Raw genomic sequence first — 17305 nt, 5'->3', positions numbered from 1 at the left:
AAGTCAATGCAAAAAGATTTTATTCCAAATAATTTGGAGCATTTCTCTTGGTCTATTTATCATGAAATTTTCACACAACATGAAGGACAGCTGCTGTGTTCAAACGATCCAGTAAACTGTCCCTTTAGACAGAGACAAAATCAAGGTCATATTTTAATCATTTTTAATTGCATCTTGAGCAATATGACAACGCTCGAGGCACTGGTTGAATAACTACACATGATAAATGGCTTGTATTGAGGCAAGTGAATGAATATGTTTTTTCAGTCAAGTATACAGTGTGAAGAACCACCACATAATCTTACTGTTCTGATACACTTATACAGTTATTTAGGGTTATTGTACAGTAGCTACAGAGGTGCCTTAAACATTTTCCTTTTCTTTCACAGTGCAGAGTGTGGTTCTCTAAAAGTGTTAAGTTCACAGTGCTTAAGAGAACCATCTAATTAACATTTTAATAACTTTAAGAACATTCATTGAATAAAACATGGATCTGTGCCAAGTAAAATGTATCTTGGATCTGTTCATCAAAGCTGAGAACTTTTATTTTTAACATTCTTCAAAAGTTTCTTCTTCTGAAAAGATACTTGGTGATGTTTCTAAGAGGGTCCAGATTTCAGTTACAGAGCACAGGGGGGCCCCCACTGACATTGCCTCTTAACCATGTTCTTTCTTCAGCCGTTTGATTCTCCTGCATTCCTGGATTCTAATTTATGTCCCTGAATTCAAAGTACACGACTCCGGAGGTCAGCCTCAACACATGCCTGAATTCCCAGTGGAATTCCAGTTAAAAAAAAAAAAGCTGCAATGAGAAGGTGGAGAGATTTACGACTAGACGTAGGCCAAACTTCTCCAGGACCCTTTTAACATTCAAGCCCACTAACAGCACTTTTTTCAGTTCAAACCAGACTTTTGGGGCATGCGCTGCACCCTCTGTCATAAAAGTGGGTTGGACACTGGTCTAGATATAAGCCAAACCCTCTGAAGTGTGTAGATGCCCCCCAAAACGTCAGCTCTGTGGACTGTGGACACTACTGACACCTTCTGGCTGACCATTGTAGGTTTTTGAAGAGACTCACGGATCCAGGTCTTCTAATTTTCTAAATAAATAGTGGTTGCTTTGTGATTAAAAATCAAAAGAGGCAAGAATCTTGACATTTGTGGCCAGTGTTATGTACACACACCATAGGAAAATAAGCAGTTTTCACCAGTACTTCAAAAGTCTTATAATGTAAAGCAGAGGTGCCCAAATGGCTCCCATTTTGGTTTTAGGGAGCATTTGTGGTGTGGAAATGAGTAGTTTTTTAATATATTTTAAAACTTCTATCTATTTTTTTAGCAGTAAAGTACCTAAACATACAGTTTAAAAAGAACAGTAAGCTGTGTATTTTTGGGGAAGGTATTCACTTCCTGCTGAATCTTACACTCTCAAGGGCTAACTTTGGACTATGGGCCACACAGTAATGTAAAGTAATGTAAAGGCTCTCTACATGTTAATACTTTGTCCTGGGATTGTACACCAAAGTCAAACACCTTTCTGGAAATTTTAGTTTTAAGGGCTGTTTTCCAAGACAGGGATTGTGCTAAACCCTGGATTAGACAAGATACAATTTTAAATGTTTATTTTGCACTGAAAGGAAAGGTAAGAATATTCCATGTATTTGCTGAATCCACCCCTTAGTGCTTTGGTTTGTGAAACCTACCATTCAAGTTAATTTACTGATACAGATAACACATGTAAGCTATCAGTGGGCAGTTTTCATTCTCTCTCTCTCTCTGTGCTGTGTGTATGTGTGTGTTTTCTTCCAAGTGGGTCCCATCCTCACCACTTTCAGACAAATGAAAACTGTGGCTGCCCTAGCACTTTGGGGGTCACTCTGCTACAAAATGCCTTGAGAAAAGGAAAAGAGTGCAATAAAAGGGAAGGAGAGGGTAAGAGAGTGCGACAGAGGGCATCCTTTAAGGCCCTTGTATGTGTCCACACCTCTCTCTCTCACTCACACACACACAAGGACATCAGAAATCCTGCCTTCATTATTGCAATAGACACCAAGGCGCTATATAGAGACATTGGGCATTCTATTTACCAGCAGAATCAGCAGGGGGGGTGAGTCTGGGGTTCTGGGGTCATGCAGAAGGCAACGGTCATCTCCCGGTCAACTACAGTAGGTCATTATTCAGCCTAAGCCAATAGTCCAGAACTGCGTGGCGGCCGGCCCCCTCCTGCTCTGCCTAATTATTATAAATGAGAGGCCACGTAAACAGCCATCATTACAGGCACTCAGCAGCATACACAATCCACTTTAAATGCCTATTAAGTTAAAGAGCCATCAGTAATCCCCTAGCGTACTTTTACATCGGCAGCTAGTTTATTTGCTCTTCCACATTTTTGGTTATCATTTCACACTCTCCGTGGCTGAATTTCCAGCACCGTGGCTGCAGAGATCGTCAAGATCGTCTTTACTTTCATTTACTTGTTTATGACCAGATTGAATCCTTTACTCCTTCCTTAGTTTAAACGCTGTCTGCACTTGTAACATAACTATGATGAGTCTTGGCAGCCCTCTAGGTAATTGAAATTGAATGTAAATGACCTGCATTGATTACTGGTTACATTGATCAGGCTTTAATTTCATGATGGATGCCTCTAGGAACAATTACAGATGTAGCTGCAATATATTCATATTTTGCTTCCTTTGACGAATAACATGGCGACATGTTCATGCTCCTTTCTAATGACAGCTAGAGATGCTCAGCAGCAGCAGCAGTGTGATTGTGCTGATACACTCCAGCGCATGACAGCGAGAGAGAGAGAGAGAGAGAGAGAGAGAGAGAGAGAGAGAGAGAGAGAGAGAAGAGAGAGAGAGAGAGAGAGAGAGAGAGAGAGAGAGGGAGGGTTCAGCGGCAGGGCAATGAGAGACTTCCTGCGCTCCATCACTCCCAAGGCCTACCTCAGTCAGCTGGTGGCCTGCGGCTCAGGCCTCATGCCTCATTCTTATTAGCATCTCTCCTGCCTTCACAGAACGAGTGTGTGTGTGTGTGTGTCTGTGTGAGTGTATATTGCTGTGAGCAACAGAGAAAAAAATAGGTGGGATGAAAAAAGAGGGAGATGGCAAATGAGGTAAATGATTAAAACATGAGAGAAAGGAAGCTATGCAAGGAAAGAGAGGAGTTCCAATGTATGGCACAAAAGGACAAACTTTATGATCTTAACATTCTTTAAAACAACACCGACTGAGAAGTTCTTAGATCCTTTGAAACCAAAAGTGGGTGTGTGCTATGGTTTGGCCGTTTGTTTTTGTTTGTTTGTTTTTTCCTTTTCTTTTATGAGGGTGGGGACAGGACTATGCATTAAAAAGGAAACATTACAAATTAAGCAGGTTGGAATAGCTGTAAACTAAATGAGTATATTATGACTATCTTTTATATACAAAAATACTTTAAATACAGAAATGAACAACATATATACAGCAAAAAAGAAATATATTTTCACTCTCTTCTAATGAAGGAAGAGATTAAAAAAAGCAAGGGAATAGCACCGGAGACATGTTGGCAGTGTCAGCGTTTGTTTGCTTGGCATCATTGCTGCTGTCTTTTTTTACAGACACGAGCCACTCCTTCACCCTGTCATGTGCCATATGACATTCTCCAGTTAAGCCTCTCCTTTTCTGAAGGCATCATTAGCTGCCAGTCTGTCCCCCGGCCGCTCCAGAGTGATGGGCCCATTTGAATACCAGCGCTAGCCAGCCCCCCTGAGTGAGAAATAAATGATATCAGTGGCACACTGCAGACTGCAGGTGTTGTCATGGCAACACACACTCTCGGTCTCGCTCTGTGCCAACCCCACCCATCTCCGAAAGAGGAGTCATACGGAGGTCAGCAACAACATGGTTTCAGTCACACAGTCCAGGCTTAGACACACACACACACATATACACCTCAAAGAAGAACACACCTGCTCTGGTCCTTCCAATGAGAGGAAAAGCTGTGAAAGATGCAGCAATGATGCTCAGCTGAATTCATCATCTATAGTGGAATGAATCAGATGTTGCATATTGAATAGCAATAACATTCCCAATAGCAATAGATCATTAGTAAAGCTTCACTGATGTAAGAAAACCTTTTATCTCCGACAAGATACATTGTTAACTGAATAATAAGCGTAGGGTAGGGGCTATAAATCGAAATACCTCCTGTGAAAAAGCAATAGACCACCCTTCATTTATTTTCAACAAAACACAAAATGGCCATATAGTGATTATTAATTTTTTTAGCATCAAGAAAGAAAGGCCCAAAACATATATATTACAAAATAAATTCTACAGAAGTCTCAACATTTAATATCATATATCTTCCTGTTTATTTATTTTGGAGCCCAACATCCTGTTTTTAAAGAAATCTACAGGGATACGCCCCACGTTTTGTCTTAGATTTTAGGCTGCATTCTCCGTTACTCCCAGTCTTAGAAATTCCATGTCTGGGACCTGGGCTGATGAGCCCATTGCTCTGAGAACACCTGCAGTTTCTTTGCTTGATTTTCATATTTTCTTCGATGTCTTCTATTTCGCTTCATTTCAGACTCAGAGCATGGAACTGTCGTTGTCATTTTGATTTTATTTCATTTCTGTCTCAGCCGGAAATTTAAATGAGTGGTCTCTGACTTTTGCACAGCACTCTAATCTAATACATGTTTTTAATCTTTAAAAAACAAGAATGGTTGGCTTTACAGTATATTAAGGGTACAGTCATCATTGGCTCTCCCTAACAACAGTGAGCAAAGCCACAATGAGACCATCCCATCACTCCATCATTTGTTTCTTTCCCAAAAAACCTCTTAATATCATATATGTGTATTGGTGCAACATTTCTACCAGATGGCAGAAAAATGGAAGAGACAGAATGAACTGGGAAGCAGGAATGGAGTGATAGAGAAGAGACAGCTGTTATGAGAATGCTGTTTATGTTGGTGTTTTCTTAATATGTCGCTACAGGGGCAGAGAAGTAGTTTATTGTGGTTTTGAAAACTTTTACGACATTATGAAGAGGACTGTTTACTGTCTGTGCGGCACAGTGATGCAGCAGGTAGTGTCGCAGTCACACAGCTCCAGGGACCTGGAGGTTGTGGGTTCGATTCCTGCTCCGGGTGACTGTCTGTGAGGAGTTTGGTGTGTTGTCCACGTGGGTTTGCTCCCACAGTCCAAAAACACACAATGGTAGGTGGATTGGCGACTCAAAATTGTCCGTAGGTGTGAGTGAATGTGTGTGTTGCCCTGTGAAGGGCTGGTGCCCCCTTCCAGGGTGTATTTCTGCCTTGCGCCCAATGATTCCAGGTAGGCTCTGGACCCACCGCAAACCTAAACTGGATAAGCGGTTACAATGAATGAATAAATGTTTACTGTCTTTTTTTAACTCTATATTATAACAGTATAAACCTGGCCTTCAGAAAAAAACACTTTTAATTCCATAAACAACTTTCAGAGTATAGCTCCAGAAATCATGCCAATCCAAGACGAGTCTCAATTGTTTTTAAAGGGGACGTCTATGATCGTGCTGAAATGCTGTCCTTTCTGGTTTGTTTCTGTTCAGAATCTCAGCATCATTTAAGGTGGAATGCTATGTTTGAGGGGCTGAACTGAAAGAGCAGACTGAAATTTGGATAAGAAAGTATGGAGAGAAATCTGTAATTGTAGAACTACAAAGTGCTCCTGTATGGTCAGTGGAGCTAATAAAATGGACAGTGAGTGTAGATAACAGGTAGGCATTCCTAATCCAATGATCTTTCAGTCGATAGCTGTTTTACTTCCTACCCTTAAATGACACGTTTACTGCATGTGGATCTTCAGCTCTGTCCTTCAGACTGAAGGTTTTTCTAAAGAAAATAAAAGACTTGATATATTTTATGTGTTAAAATGTATATTTAGTAGTGTTGTACTCATTCAGATTTTCCCAAATTGCAATTTTTAAGTCAGTCAGCTTGAGAATGTCTCTGGATGGTCCTTTAGAGAACGATTCTTGTGTTTCATGGGATGTGCCAGTATGAAACAGGCTCATAAACAAGATTAGACAAGTACATCCAAGCCAAAAGCTATTTGGAAATCTTTACTTGTAAGTACTGTATTGTGACACTTCATCAAACTCCTCCAACATTGGTTTGATTCTCTGAAACGAAACCTTCAAGTTCACCCAAGTCTGATATGCAATGGCAGTGTGGATGCTGGTGGCCCCATTAGATTCTTCCCCCGCTTGGAATTCATTCCTCATGGCATCATTAGAGCAGCTCGTCTGCATGGGCTGAAGACTACATTAGGCTCGCAGCGCTGTGCGTGAGGAGCTGGTAATTAGTTCTCACTCTCTTCTGCAGGCACTGGATGGATGACAGGCTCATCACATCTAAATGTTCTTGTGTGTGCTTGTGGAATACTAACACACGTTGAACACTTTGCTTTCTCACCAACGCTCCATCACAGTGCGGCCGTCTCGTTGATAACACCACACTGCCCTGTGTCCATTTGTCAAAGGCCAGGTCCAGGGCTCTCCCCACTAGTTGCTCGTAAGTGCCAGGTCCATCGCCTGGCTGCTGTCTGATTGATAACTGGAGTGAACTGCGATTGCCTTGCTGGAGTAATGAGGATTTTCAAGCCAAGACTAATTACTGAGCAGGTCTGCTTTGATCAGAACCTGCTCAGAGAAGTGTCAAGTTGTCCTGCTCAAGTGCTTTTGACCCTACCTTAAAATCTCCATACCTGTCTGCTTCTACTTTTCTGCTTAGTGCAATGGTTTAAAAAAAATATCTGTTTTCACAGCGATTTTTGTCCAGAGGAGGGTTCTCTGGAATTAGAAGCATGTATTCATTAAGTAAGAGATGTACAGTACCAGTCAAGCGTTTGGACACCTCCTCTCATTAGTCATTGGTGGAATAGGGCTATTCACTCTATAGAACTGTGTACCAGCCCTGTCTCTGCACAACACAATTATGGTCTCAAACACATCAAGAAGGCGAGCAGTTCTTCAAATTAACTCTTGACTAGGCCACAGCTGTTCACTGAAAAACATTCCAGGTGACGACCTCATGAAGCTGATTGAGAGAACGCAGAGAGTGCCAAAGCTTTCATCAAAACAAAAGATAGCTACTTAGAAGAATCTAAAGTATAAAACATATTCTGCTTTGTTTAACACTTTTTTTGTGTTATGTCTTCCATATTAATTTACAATGTAGAAAATAATAAAAAACACTGAATGAGATGTATCCAAACTTTTGACTGGCACTGTACATTCACAATATGTGGAAAATGGCCCAAAACAAAGGAAACCCTTGCTGAGTGGGCATGTCCAAACATTTGACTGGTACTTTACATATTTCTCTTCATGTTTGTGTTAGCATAAAGTCATTAAAATATTCACGCTCTGTGCACTATGTTTGTATATTAACACAACAGCCGTTTACATAACATAAGAAATAATTATTCGTTTCTGCCATAGCATGCTGAAATACTCCTGTTTTTTACTCCCACATACAGTTACACTACAAAGACATTTACAGACACCCTGAGTTACTGCTTCTTTTACTTTCTGCAGTGAGCTCCATGTAGCATGAATTTATCTTCTATTATCCAAAGACATAAAAATGAAATGTATTTATTTATTTGTGGGATGTGTACAGTTGAACACAAGCAGAGAAACTATAAGTATGTACACTTAATTTGCCATCACATTACACATTACAAAGTTCTTATGTGCTATATATTCCAGTGTACCACTAACTCTGCACTTGTTTTCTGCATAATAAATTGGTCCATTCACCTTAAAATTTATACTCAGTATGAAGGACAGCTGTAAACTAAAAATCGACAAAATATGGACATACATGTTTTTAATTGGACAGCGACAATAACATAGCATTTATCAGTGGATATTTTTAAAGTGACAGTGGATTATACAAAAGCCCACACGTAACAATGTATGTTGTTTAATATAACAGGCTATAGTTTACACTTGAACTACATTTATACCTCTTGTGCTCACGCACGGCTCATATCCCACCTGTTTTTTGGCAACTCCACTGACTTCCTGTTTAGGCTAAGATTAAGTTCAAAATTCTTCTTCTAACCTTCAAGGCTCCTGTGTATCTCTCTGATCTCATTTCTCTGTATCATCCCCTGCGTATTCTCAGATCCTATAACTACGGTCTTCTTACTTTTTCTTCAACTACACTTTCTACTTGGCAGATCTTTCAGTGTTGCTGACCTCAGACTTTGGAATTCTCTTCCATCATCCCTTCATAACTGCTCCGCCTTGTCCCCCTTCAAATATTTGTTCAAAGCTTTTACTGTGTAAAGCATCCTAGGGTTTGTGAAAGGCACTATATAAATGTAACTTATTATTATTATTATCAAATGACCTAGGTAACAGTGACAAAAAAAAAATAAAATAAAATAAAAAAATATATATATATATAGCCCCCTCCAGGGTGTATTCCCGCCTTGCGCCCAATGATTCCAGGTAGGCTCTGAACCCACAGCGACCCTGAATTGGATAAGCGGTTACAGATAATGAATGATTTAATATATATATATATTCTGCTTTCATATCTTTCAAGGATGTGTATAAATTAAAAATATATTTTGCTACTTGTTTTAAGTTTTTAGATTAATATTGATGCACTCTGTATTTATCTTATGTTATTAATATTTATGTTCTCTCTGTATCTTTTCTAGGAGTATAATATCCATGGCTGGTGGGTTGGGGAGCTGGATGGTGTTATTGGAATTGTACCCAAAGAGTTTTTACACCCTGCATATATTCTTTAAGCTTCAAAATAATGATGACTCCTGTAACTTTTAAGTCTTTCTTTTGTTGTAATCTGTGGCATATCCCTAACTGAGGCTTACAACATACTGTCTGACTTTATACTTTATGTAAAACTAGCAATAATCTATAGTATGTGCTGTTTTTTATAAAAGAAATCCGTAAGTGAATTTGCAATATTGTAATAACCAACAACGACACCTTCTGGATAAATGTGTAACTACAAAAATAACAGCGTGGAACGGTGGATCTCCTACTGCTTTCATAATTTTGGTTCAGTATATCAAATCTGACTTAAACGGACCTACCATAGTGGATTATAAGAAACTGATTTCACTAATTCAGCTATTCTGAAACAGTATTTTTCTGTTCTGTTCTGAAAATTTCATAAAAATATTTTAAAAATTAAAAAAATATTACAAATTTACTGAATTCCTTTGTGTGTGTTTTTAAAGAACATGAATGGTTTTATATTATTATTGGAAATCATATAAATTAGTGTGAAGAAGTTTCCAGACAAAATGGAACAAGCTAATTTTCTTCTATTTTGTAAATGTCCTTTTCCGATTGGCTTCTACATAACCACACTTCTTTTCTCGCCCTGGAAGAACAAACAGAAAGAACTGGATTTTTTCAGATCTAAAGCAAAAGAATAGATGTTCTCCTGCCTTTCAAAGACGAAAGTTAGGTATCTATTTTCCAATGGTGATGTTTTTAGTGCTGTACAAAGTCCTGCAAAGAAGAGTCCCATTTTCGGTACATAATTATTTCCATTTTTGAGATTTTTGTTCATCCACGTGGGACAGTTTGCAGCTAATGGCCTGATAACTCCCATTTAATGGCATATTTATTGGGAATTAAAGAAATACGTGGTCGCTAATCTCCAGAAATAATGGCTATAAAACATATGAAGAATCATTCTTGACAGTAGGTCGCTCCATTATCTCAAAATATGAGAAGATTCACGTTTATAGAAAATATCTCTAAAATAAGTTTACCGTTGTACTAAAAAACGGTTTAAATGAGACCTAATTTACTGCTCCACGAACAATCCTATTTCTATATACTTTTATGCTCATGTTGATAAACGAGCCACCTGCTGGTCATTCAAAGAAATGCTCCAGACTGCACTTCATTGGAATAATTCAGAGCACAAATCACACCATTTAACGCTGTAATGACTCTACAAAGAATATTATCTCATAATTCTCTCAATTATTGTTTTGAATACAATTGACAAAAATAAACAATTATTATAATAGTGGCAAAACATAACTATTTAAGGGACTTCATACGACATAATGGCTGATATATAATACACACTCAGAGGGGCCAATTATTACTTGCTAGCTCATCTATGGGGGGAATGAGTTGCATCAATGTAGTGGATTGAATTAATTTCTTCAACGCATTGAAAAAAACAACATTGTTTATTCAGCAAAACGTTTTACTCTTAAAAGAAACAGGACAAGAAAAAAGAGCCATAAGAAGCTTTGGAAACTTGGTGGTTCTATCAATGCAGATGAAAATAAAAGTAAAATATATTTGTATTTCATTACTATGATATAACTTCTATCTGAATGAATGTAAAATGCACAAGTACAGCTTTTCATCTTCGACTACATTTATACATTAGATGGACAGAGTCAAATGATTAAAATACAGCATCAAATAAGACCTTCACAGTTTCTCAATAAGGGAAACTGTTCATCAACTGAGCTTTTTAATATCTACCTTTTACATCCATGTTATGACCCATCTGTGTCTAAAACATGTAAAATGCCTTAGAACCCTCAATAAACTAAACTGCATTTGGTTTTGTGAAAAATAAAAATAAACCCATGGTTAAGATCGTCCTTTAATTAAATACCAAGAAAACATCTGGGACAACCTCGTCAAGATGCATATTCAGACTATCTCCAAACATTAACACTGTCCACTAGGAAATCAATATGGATTCTTTAAAGGGTTTAAAATAGTGAACCTATATTACAGTTTTCTCGTTAGCAACATGTTGCACCAGACCTGGTGGAGCATGTGTGTCTCTAACAGGTTTTAACAGTTTCTTGTTTGCCTTACAACCAGTCCAAGGTTCCAGCTAGCTCCATAAAGTAAAAGGAAAAGGGTTAAAGACGAGAAGGTGAGCGATCTTAGTAGAGAGCGTCTGTATTGCTGCTCCTCGGCCGCTTTATCTTTTCAATGTTCTTCAGGATCATGTCGTGTAAAGTTACCTGTTAGAAAAAGGAAAGCAATTTAAAAAGCTCCACGTTTAAAGCACAGAAGCAGGTGCAAGTCTTTCTTCAAAATAATACTTTGACATATGAAGTGGAACATAAAAACATTCTCTAAAAACTTACATATTGATTTCTCAGTTCGGACACTATGATCTTCAGACTGATGTACTCTTTCTCGTCAATCTCTGTAACTGTGCGTCGATAGTCTTCCTGTTGAAGTCAAAACAATCTTTTAGAAGTTATATAAAAACAATTGCAAAATATCTTCCACTTATGCAGAGAGGAGGTAATTTTCATATATAATAAACTGCCTTTTCACTGGACCATAATTAAATGAATGTATGAAGAACACTTCTGCAGCCCCAGGCATCACCACATTCTGCGTGCCATGATTGTTCTAATAGTGGCTGCACCCTACTACTGCTGTAAAATCACTTGCTGTTGTTTTTGACTCGTCAGTGAAGGGTGTTTCCACAGGAGAGACTTTAAGCAGCTCATCTTAACTCTATGTTTATGTATAAAATGGACTGCTTCAAATTACGTGCAGACTACATTGTAAAGACGCTGTATGTGCACTGAACAGTTCTTACCACATGTGGATATTTTGCTACTTTGGAAACCAGCTTTGCTCTTGTGATATAGTATCTACAGGTTAGAGAGAGAGAAAACATATCACAACATTTAACCTTAGCTGTTTGCATAAAACACGCTCATCAGAGCACTCAGTACACATTTGCTTGTGAATTTACTATTAAGAGGGGACTGGCAAAAATTCCATTTAATGCAGTATATGTATCAAAAAGCTCAATGCAAACCTGGATCTGTTCTCATTTAACAAATATAAAATGCTTAGAATTATTTTGAAAAATAACTACTGCACATTTTTAATAGTAGAGAGAATTAAGAGGAAAAGTACCTGGATATCTGGTCTAGATAAGATGCTGCTTCCCCCTCCACTGTTCTGAGCTCAGCTACAGTCTCTTCCTGGAGGTGGTGAAGACAGACAGTAAATTCAAATGAGCCATACTAGATACTTGAAGAGTTTTAAGAGTCTTTAATGCTCATGATTAGCACTCATTCACTGACACCATCACTTCACTGCATAATAAACTCACAAATGTCTTAAAACAAAAAGCAAAAATATACAACATTAACACAAACATTTGATCGTAAAAGGACCTTAAATTAAAATTCATGTTAAAGTAGCAAACTTAAGCAGACATCCATCTCGTTAGCAAACTGGATTCCAGTCCAACACTGGAATATCGGTATTAGTGTGCTAAAAGCATTACAGTATTAAATCCAGAGAGCTTGTATTATGAAAATATAGTTAGAATGAAATTCAAGTACATGTAAAAACACAGCCTCAGGTGTTGCACAATTTGATGAAAGATTTGAAAATCTTATACCTGAATTGAGACCCCAAAATTGTTGCCATCTTCTATTCTTGGAATTAACAATTGTACCCACATCTTGACCTAGATATAAACAGAAACATCAGAAACTGCACTGTTCTGTAATCAAGTATCAAAGCATCTGACAACATATGACTGTAAGGAAAACTTAGACATACAGTGTTGCATTTCTCTATGAGGGTTCTGATCTCAGGCTTAACCTTCTCGATAAGGTCTACCAGTTTGCCGTTGCTTTTCATCATTCCACCAGGCATGACATAGACCTTGGTCCCACCAACTACAATTGGGAAGAGTGTAAGGTTTGATTTACAACAGAAACTGATTCAACAAAATCCACCGAGTGTACTCTATATAGATCTTACCCTTGTCTTCATCTGCTCCATCCTCAAGCTTTCTCTTTTTAGCATTTTGCTGCTGATAGAACAATTCAAACGGACAGAGAGTTATTTCATCTAATAAAGAAAAGTTTCAAATACATTGCATTTTATGTGGATGTTTAATAAAACAGGGCAGCTAATAAAGTGCCTTAAACTGCATCCCTTACCCCGTCAAGCCCATCATGGATATCTGTAAGAAGAATTGGGTCTGGCACAGTGAGATTGATCTCTGAATGGATTTCTTTCAGTTCACGAATATTTATGAGGGGATCCTGAAAATGAAAGCAAACTGTATCATGGCCCAAAGTATGTGGAAATGTAAAGACTACTTAGAGTGATCATATTTAAAATAAATAACAATAAGCACACAGAATATTTGTATTTACCTACATTTCCAAATGTATCATCTTACCTTAAGAAACTGGTCCAGTTCTAATAATTTCTTAGGGAAAAAATTTGCAACCAGATCTTCTGCCTAAAAATACAAATAAATGAGTATCTGAGACAACCAAGCAAACTGTTAACATGTTAATGTTAAGGGTCTATGTATTTAATTTACCTCTCCTGTGATACGTTCTCTGAAAACATCCACCTGGAGTGTGGAAATAAGGAATATATATTTTAAACAATTCAACATTGACCCCCAACAAGACCCCTCCAGTGAAAATCAAGTTTTAACCTTGTTAATATGTCTCTGTGGTAGCGTTTATATGCCATTATGAGTGAAATAAGCAGCCAACACTATAGCTGAGCATTTCAGTTGTGAAACCACAGCATTCCAATATCAGTGTTTCCTAAATCATAAAGCTAAGGAACTAATCCCCACAATTTGCAAGGTGGGCCTTTCAATTCCCAAGACCATCAGGAAAAAGGGAGGACAGGGGCTGACTATCCACAGTTGAAGTTCCTGCTGCTCCAGTTGTGAGTGCACTCATTGCCCTATGGGCATGTATGCTAAAAAAAAATCTAATTTCTTAATAGTGTGTGTTCACAAATACAAAGTGCTGAGAATAGATTTCCCCAAGATGAATAATAAACAAACATTATTATTAATATTATTATTATTATTGGGGGCACAGCAGGTAGTGTTGTAGTCACACAGCTTCGGGGACCTGGAGGTTGTGGGTTTGAGCCCCGCTCCAGGTGACTGTCTGTGAGGAGCTTGGTGTGTTCTCCCTGTGTCTGTGTGGGTTTCCTCCCACGGTCAAAAACACAAATTGGTAGGTGGACTGGTGACCCTAGGTGTGAGTGTGTCGCCCTGTAGGGGACTGGTGCCCCCTCCAGGGTGTGTTCACGCCTTGCGTCCAGTGATCCCGGGTAGGCTCCGGACCCACCGCGACCCTGAACTAGATAAGCAGTTGAGACAATGAATGAATGAATTATTATTAAGCCCATTGAATTAAATGCAAACACATGGCAACCATCAGAAGAGAGCACATTTACATCTATATGTTTAAAAAGAACACTAGGCAAGATTTGAGATTTTAGTTCTTTGGGCTCCCCCTAGTACATTTCATTTTTACAGCACTGTACTGAAATCAATTGGTGGGGGATCCCTACCCTCCTCCAACAGTTACATAATGCAGTTTTTGCAATGCTGAGCTGAGCGTAGAAATGACAGAAGCTCTGTTCTCCCTATTATAGGTCAGTGAAACATCGCAATGCCTTTAGAGCTGTAATTTTAAGATAAAAATATTACATAGTGTTCCTTTACAGGCATAGCTATGAAACGAGACTGTAAGACTATAAGAGGTCGAGCTCTCATCTGCATATATTTCCGTATTGTATGTAAAACCCTATACAAACTCAGTTGAAAAAAGTGAAGAAAGGGAAAAAAGACCATTGTAAAAATATGGGCCCTTTAGCATCTTGCTAAAGAATTAGCTAAACAACCCACTGAACTCAGTACTCTATTGTATTGGACTCTGGCTGCATAGAGCGGGTTATAGTCTGTTTACAAACAATATCGTCTTCAGTCTCTTCTTCAGGGTGTATGGCTCGTTAAATTAGACCTCAGTTGACAGCCGGAGAAAAAAAAGATGAGGAGAGAGCTGGAGCGGCTATAGGAGTTAAACAGTGAGATACAGAGAGCACATGCCGGAGACACAGAAATACTGAGGCTCCCACTGGAGCTCAACTGAGCGACAGAAACGCCGCGAAAAAAGCAGAGGACTTCTCAATGACGCCGCACGAACGATTCAGAGAAGACATCGGCTGTAAACCGGAGAACGGCTGGGTAATGGCGCGAGAAAGCTGCCCCTCTTTCTTCGCTAGTGACACACCGGCTCCAGACGGAGGGCTAACACCGGGCCTAACAGTCCTCTCCAACATCACCGCAGAAAAAACATCGCACCACACGTACCTTTGACTTAATCTCGCTGTCCACCTTTAAGAGCGAAGACATGTTTGTGTATCGGTGAGAGTGAAGAAACGCGGATTGTCCTCACAGCTTTAAACACATCAACACTTTCTCACGGAACGTGTGGCTTCCACTGCTGACTGTCAGCCACAAGGTGCTCGGGCGCTAACGGATGACGTTAAAGAATCAGCGACAAAAAAAAAAAAAACTTGCCGCATCTCAAATCGCCCCCTACTGCCTACATATTTATATAGTGCCCTTAGAGAGTTTGGACTTTTAGAAAAGTGGTCGCCGAGCTTACAATACAATATAAAATGCTTCATTTAAGATACACGAAGAACGCCATAGGTGCACCAACTGTTATTTTATAGCATATGTAGTGTGCTATTTAGGGAGTAGGGAGCCATTTGAGTATCACTCACGGCACAGGGCCAGGAGACCAGCCATGAAAGAGTTGACTCTCCAACTGCAGTGTCGACTCCGAAAGCTCTCTGGTTTTATTCCACATAACTGACGTTGTTTTCCCGCGCACATTTGATTCGAAGAATCGATACTTTTGGCTCGATTCCCAGTCCTAGTGCCGTGGGTGAGCCACAAGTTTTTCCGTACTCCCTATCCAAAGCAGCGACTAAAGCAACACCAAAATATCTTTCAATAACGTATCAGAGCGGTAGAGAGAATTACTCTCTTTGCTGCTCTACATCATATCTTGCGGTCATTTAACAATATTTTGATGAGCCTATCAACCGCAGTTTAAAACTGCATTTAAATTTAGACAAAGTCAAAACTATTATTAAACGTCTGTTACTAAAAAGTAACCAAAATTGAATTTCCACTGCTGAAACCTCTCTTGAAGGTATGACGAAGTTTTAGGGCCAGCACATTGAAAAACAACAACAACAACAAAAAGATTCTGAGAACAAAGTCAGAATTCTGAGAAAAATATTTGAATAATTCTGAGAATAATGTCGATATTATTCTGAGTGGTGCAGCAGGTAGTGCTTTTTGTAGTAGGCTAAGTATATAGCAGTTACTACCAAAACCACTCCACTAAAACTCAAAAATAACATATGGTTTGTTAAAAAACACAGAGAGGAGTACAACATTCAAACAAAATCACCTAACAGCATCATCAATCTTTCAGATTTTCCCTTTAGCTTTATCCAGGCACATTTTTGCAAGCTTGTTACCTCCATCCTTTTAGCTGTAGCTTCTGTACCCCTCTGTGCCTCCAGGAGTCTCCACACATTTGTGGTTCAAGCACACAACGGGCAGAGAGAGGTCATGATAATTCATCCAATCATATATATATATATATATATATATATATATATATATATATATATATATATATATATATATATAAACAGCACCACATGAACAGAAAAATTCACTGGATTATCGTTGGGTGAGGTCTTTGTTACGTGACGAACGATTATGCTGGTTTGATTAACCTAAATTCCAGAATTCACGCTTTTGAATATTACTAAAACGAATAGCCAGCTAGTACTGGCTCAGAGGCAGTCAAATACAATAATATGTTGCTAATTCTTTCATTTATTCGTTTATTTATTTATTTTACTTATTTACTTACTTAAGGTAGTGTCGCAGTCACACAGCTCCAGGGGCCTGGAGGTTGTGGGTTCGATTCCCACTCCGGGTGACTGTCTGTGAGGAGTTGGTGTGTTCTCCCCGTGTCCGCGTGGGTTTCTTCCGGGTACTCCGGTTTCCTCCCACAGTCCAAAAACACACGTTGCAGGTGGATTGGCGACTCGAAAGTGTCCGTAGGTGTGAGTGTGTGAGTGAATGTGTGTGTGTGTCTGTGTTGCCCTGTGAAGGACTGGCGTCCCCTCCAGTGTGTATTCCCGCCTTGCGCCCGATGATTCCAGGTAGGTAAATTGGATAAGCGGTTACAGATAATGGATGGATGGATTTACTTACTTATTTATTATTTTTTATCTAGATGTTGTTGGGTTATATTGAAATTGAGATTACTGTGTGGAATCGACTCTTGGAAAAGGCCCAATCGATTCCCTGCATTTAGAAATATAATATTTTGGAGTCGACTCATAAATCTCTTGAATCGAACGACTCCACGCAGCACGCACGCGCAAA

At 39.0% G+C, this 17305-nt stretch overlaps 2 protein-coding genes across 4 annotated transcripts in view; one reads left to right on the top strand and one right to left on the bottom strand.

The window, feature by feature from the left end:
- skap1 (src kinase associated phosphoprotein 1) overlaps positions 1–9160 on the top strand; it is a 46189-nt gene extending 37029 nt beyond the window's left edge. Inside the window, exon 12 of the mRNA XM_066665778.1 lies at positions 8715–9160. Coding sequence (XP_066521875.1) covers positions 8715–8807 — 93 coding nt within the window. The 3' untranslated portion in view covers positions 8808–9160. The remainder of the gene's footprint in view (positions 1–8714) is intronic.
- Positions 9161–10139: 979 nt separating this feature from the next.
- On the bottom strand, positions 10140–16403 carry psme3 (proteasome activator subunit 3). Of its 3 annotated transcripts, none has more exons than XM_066665901.1 (11): positions 15194–15536; positions 13391–13423; positions 13244–13306; positions 12999–13103; positions 12817–12865; positions 12613–12731; positions 12449–12517; positions 11956–12023; positions 11630–11684; positions 11163–11249; positions 10140–11036 (listed from the first exon to the last, which is right to left on the bottom strand). In XM_066665901.1, the coding sequence occupies exons 1-11, from the start codon at positions 15233–15235 to the stop codon at positions 10956–10958; spliced, it is 771 nt and encodes a 256-aa protein (XP_066521998.1). In that variant the 5' UTR covers positions 15236–15536; the 3' UTR covers positions 10140–10955. The 3 variants fall into 3 exon arrangements, with proteins under 3 accessions (XP_066521998.1, XP_066522000.1, XP_066521997.1); XM_066665903.1 differs by lacking the exon at positions 15194–15536 and adding an exon at positions 16381–16403 and having other exon boundaries at positions 10144–11036; positions 12817–12868; XM_066665900.1 differs by having other exon boundaries at positions 10147–11036; positions 12817–12868; positions 15194–15527.
- Between the last annotated feature and the right edge of the window lie 902 nt (positions 16404–17305).

Source organism: Hoplias malabaricus, chromosome 3 (assembly GCF_029633855.1).
Source record: "Hoplias malabaricus isolate fHopMal1 chromosome 3, fHopMal1.hap1, whole genome shotgun sequence".
NCBI classification, from domain to species: Eukaryota; Metazoa; Chordata; class Actinopteri; order Characiformes; family Erythrinidae; genus Hoplias; species Hoplias malabaricus.
This window is presented reverse-complemented; position numbering and strand designations above follow the sequence as displayed.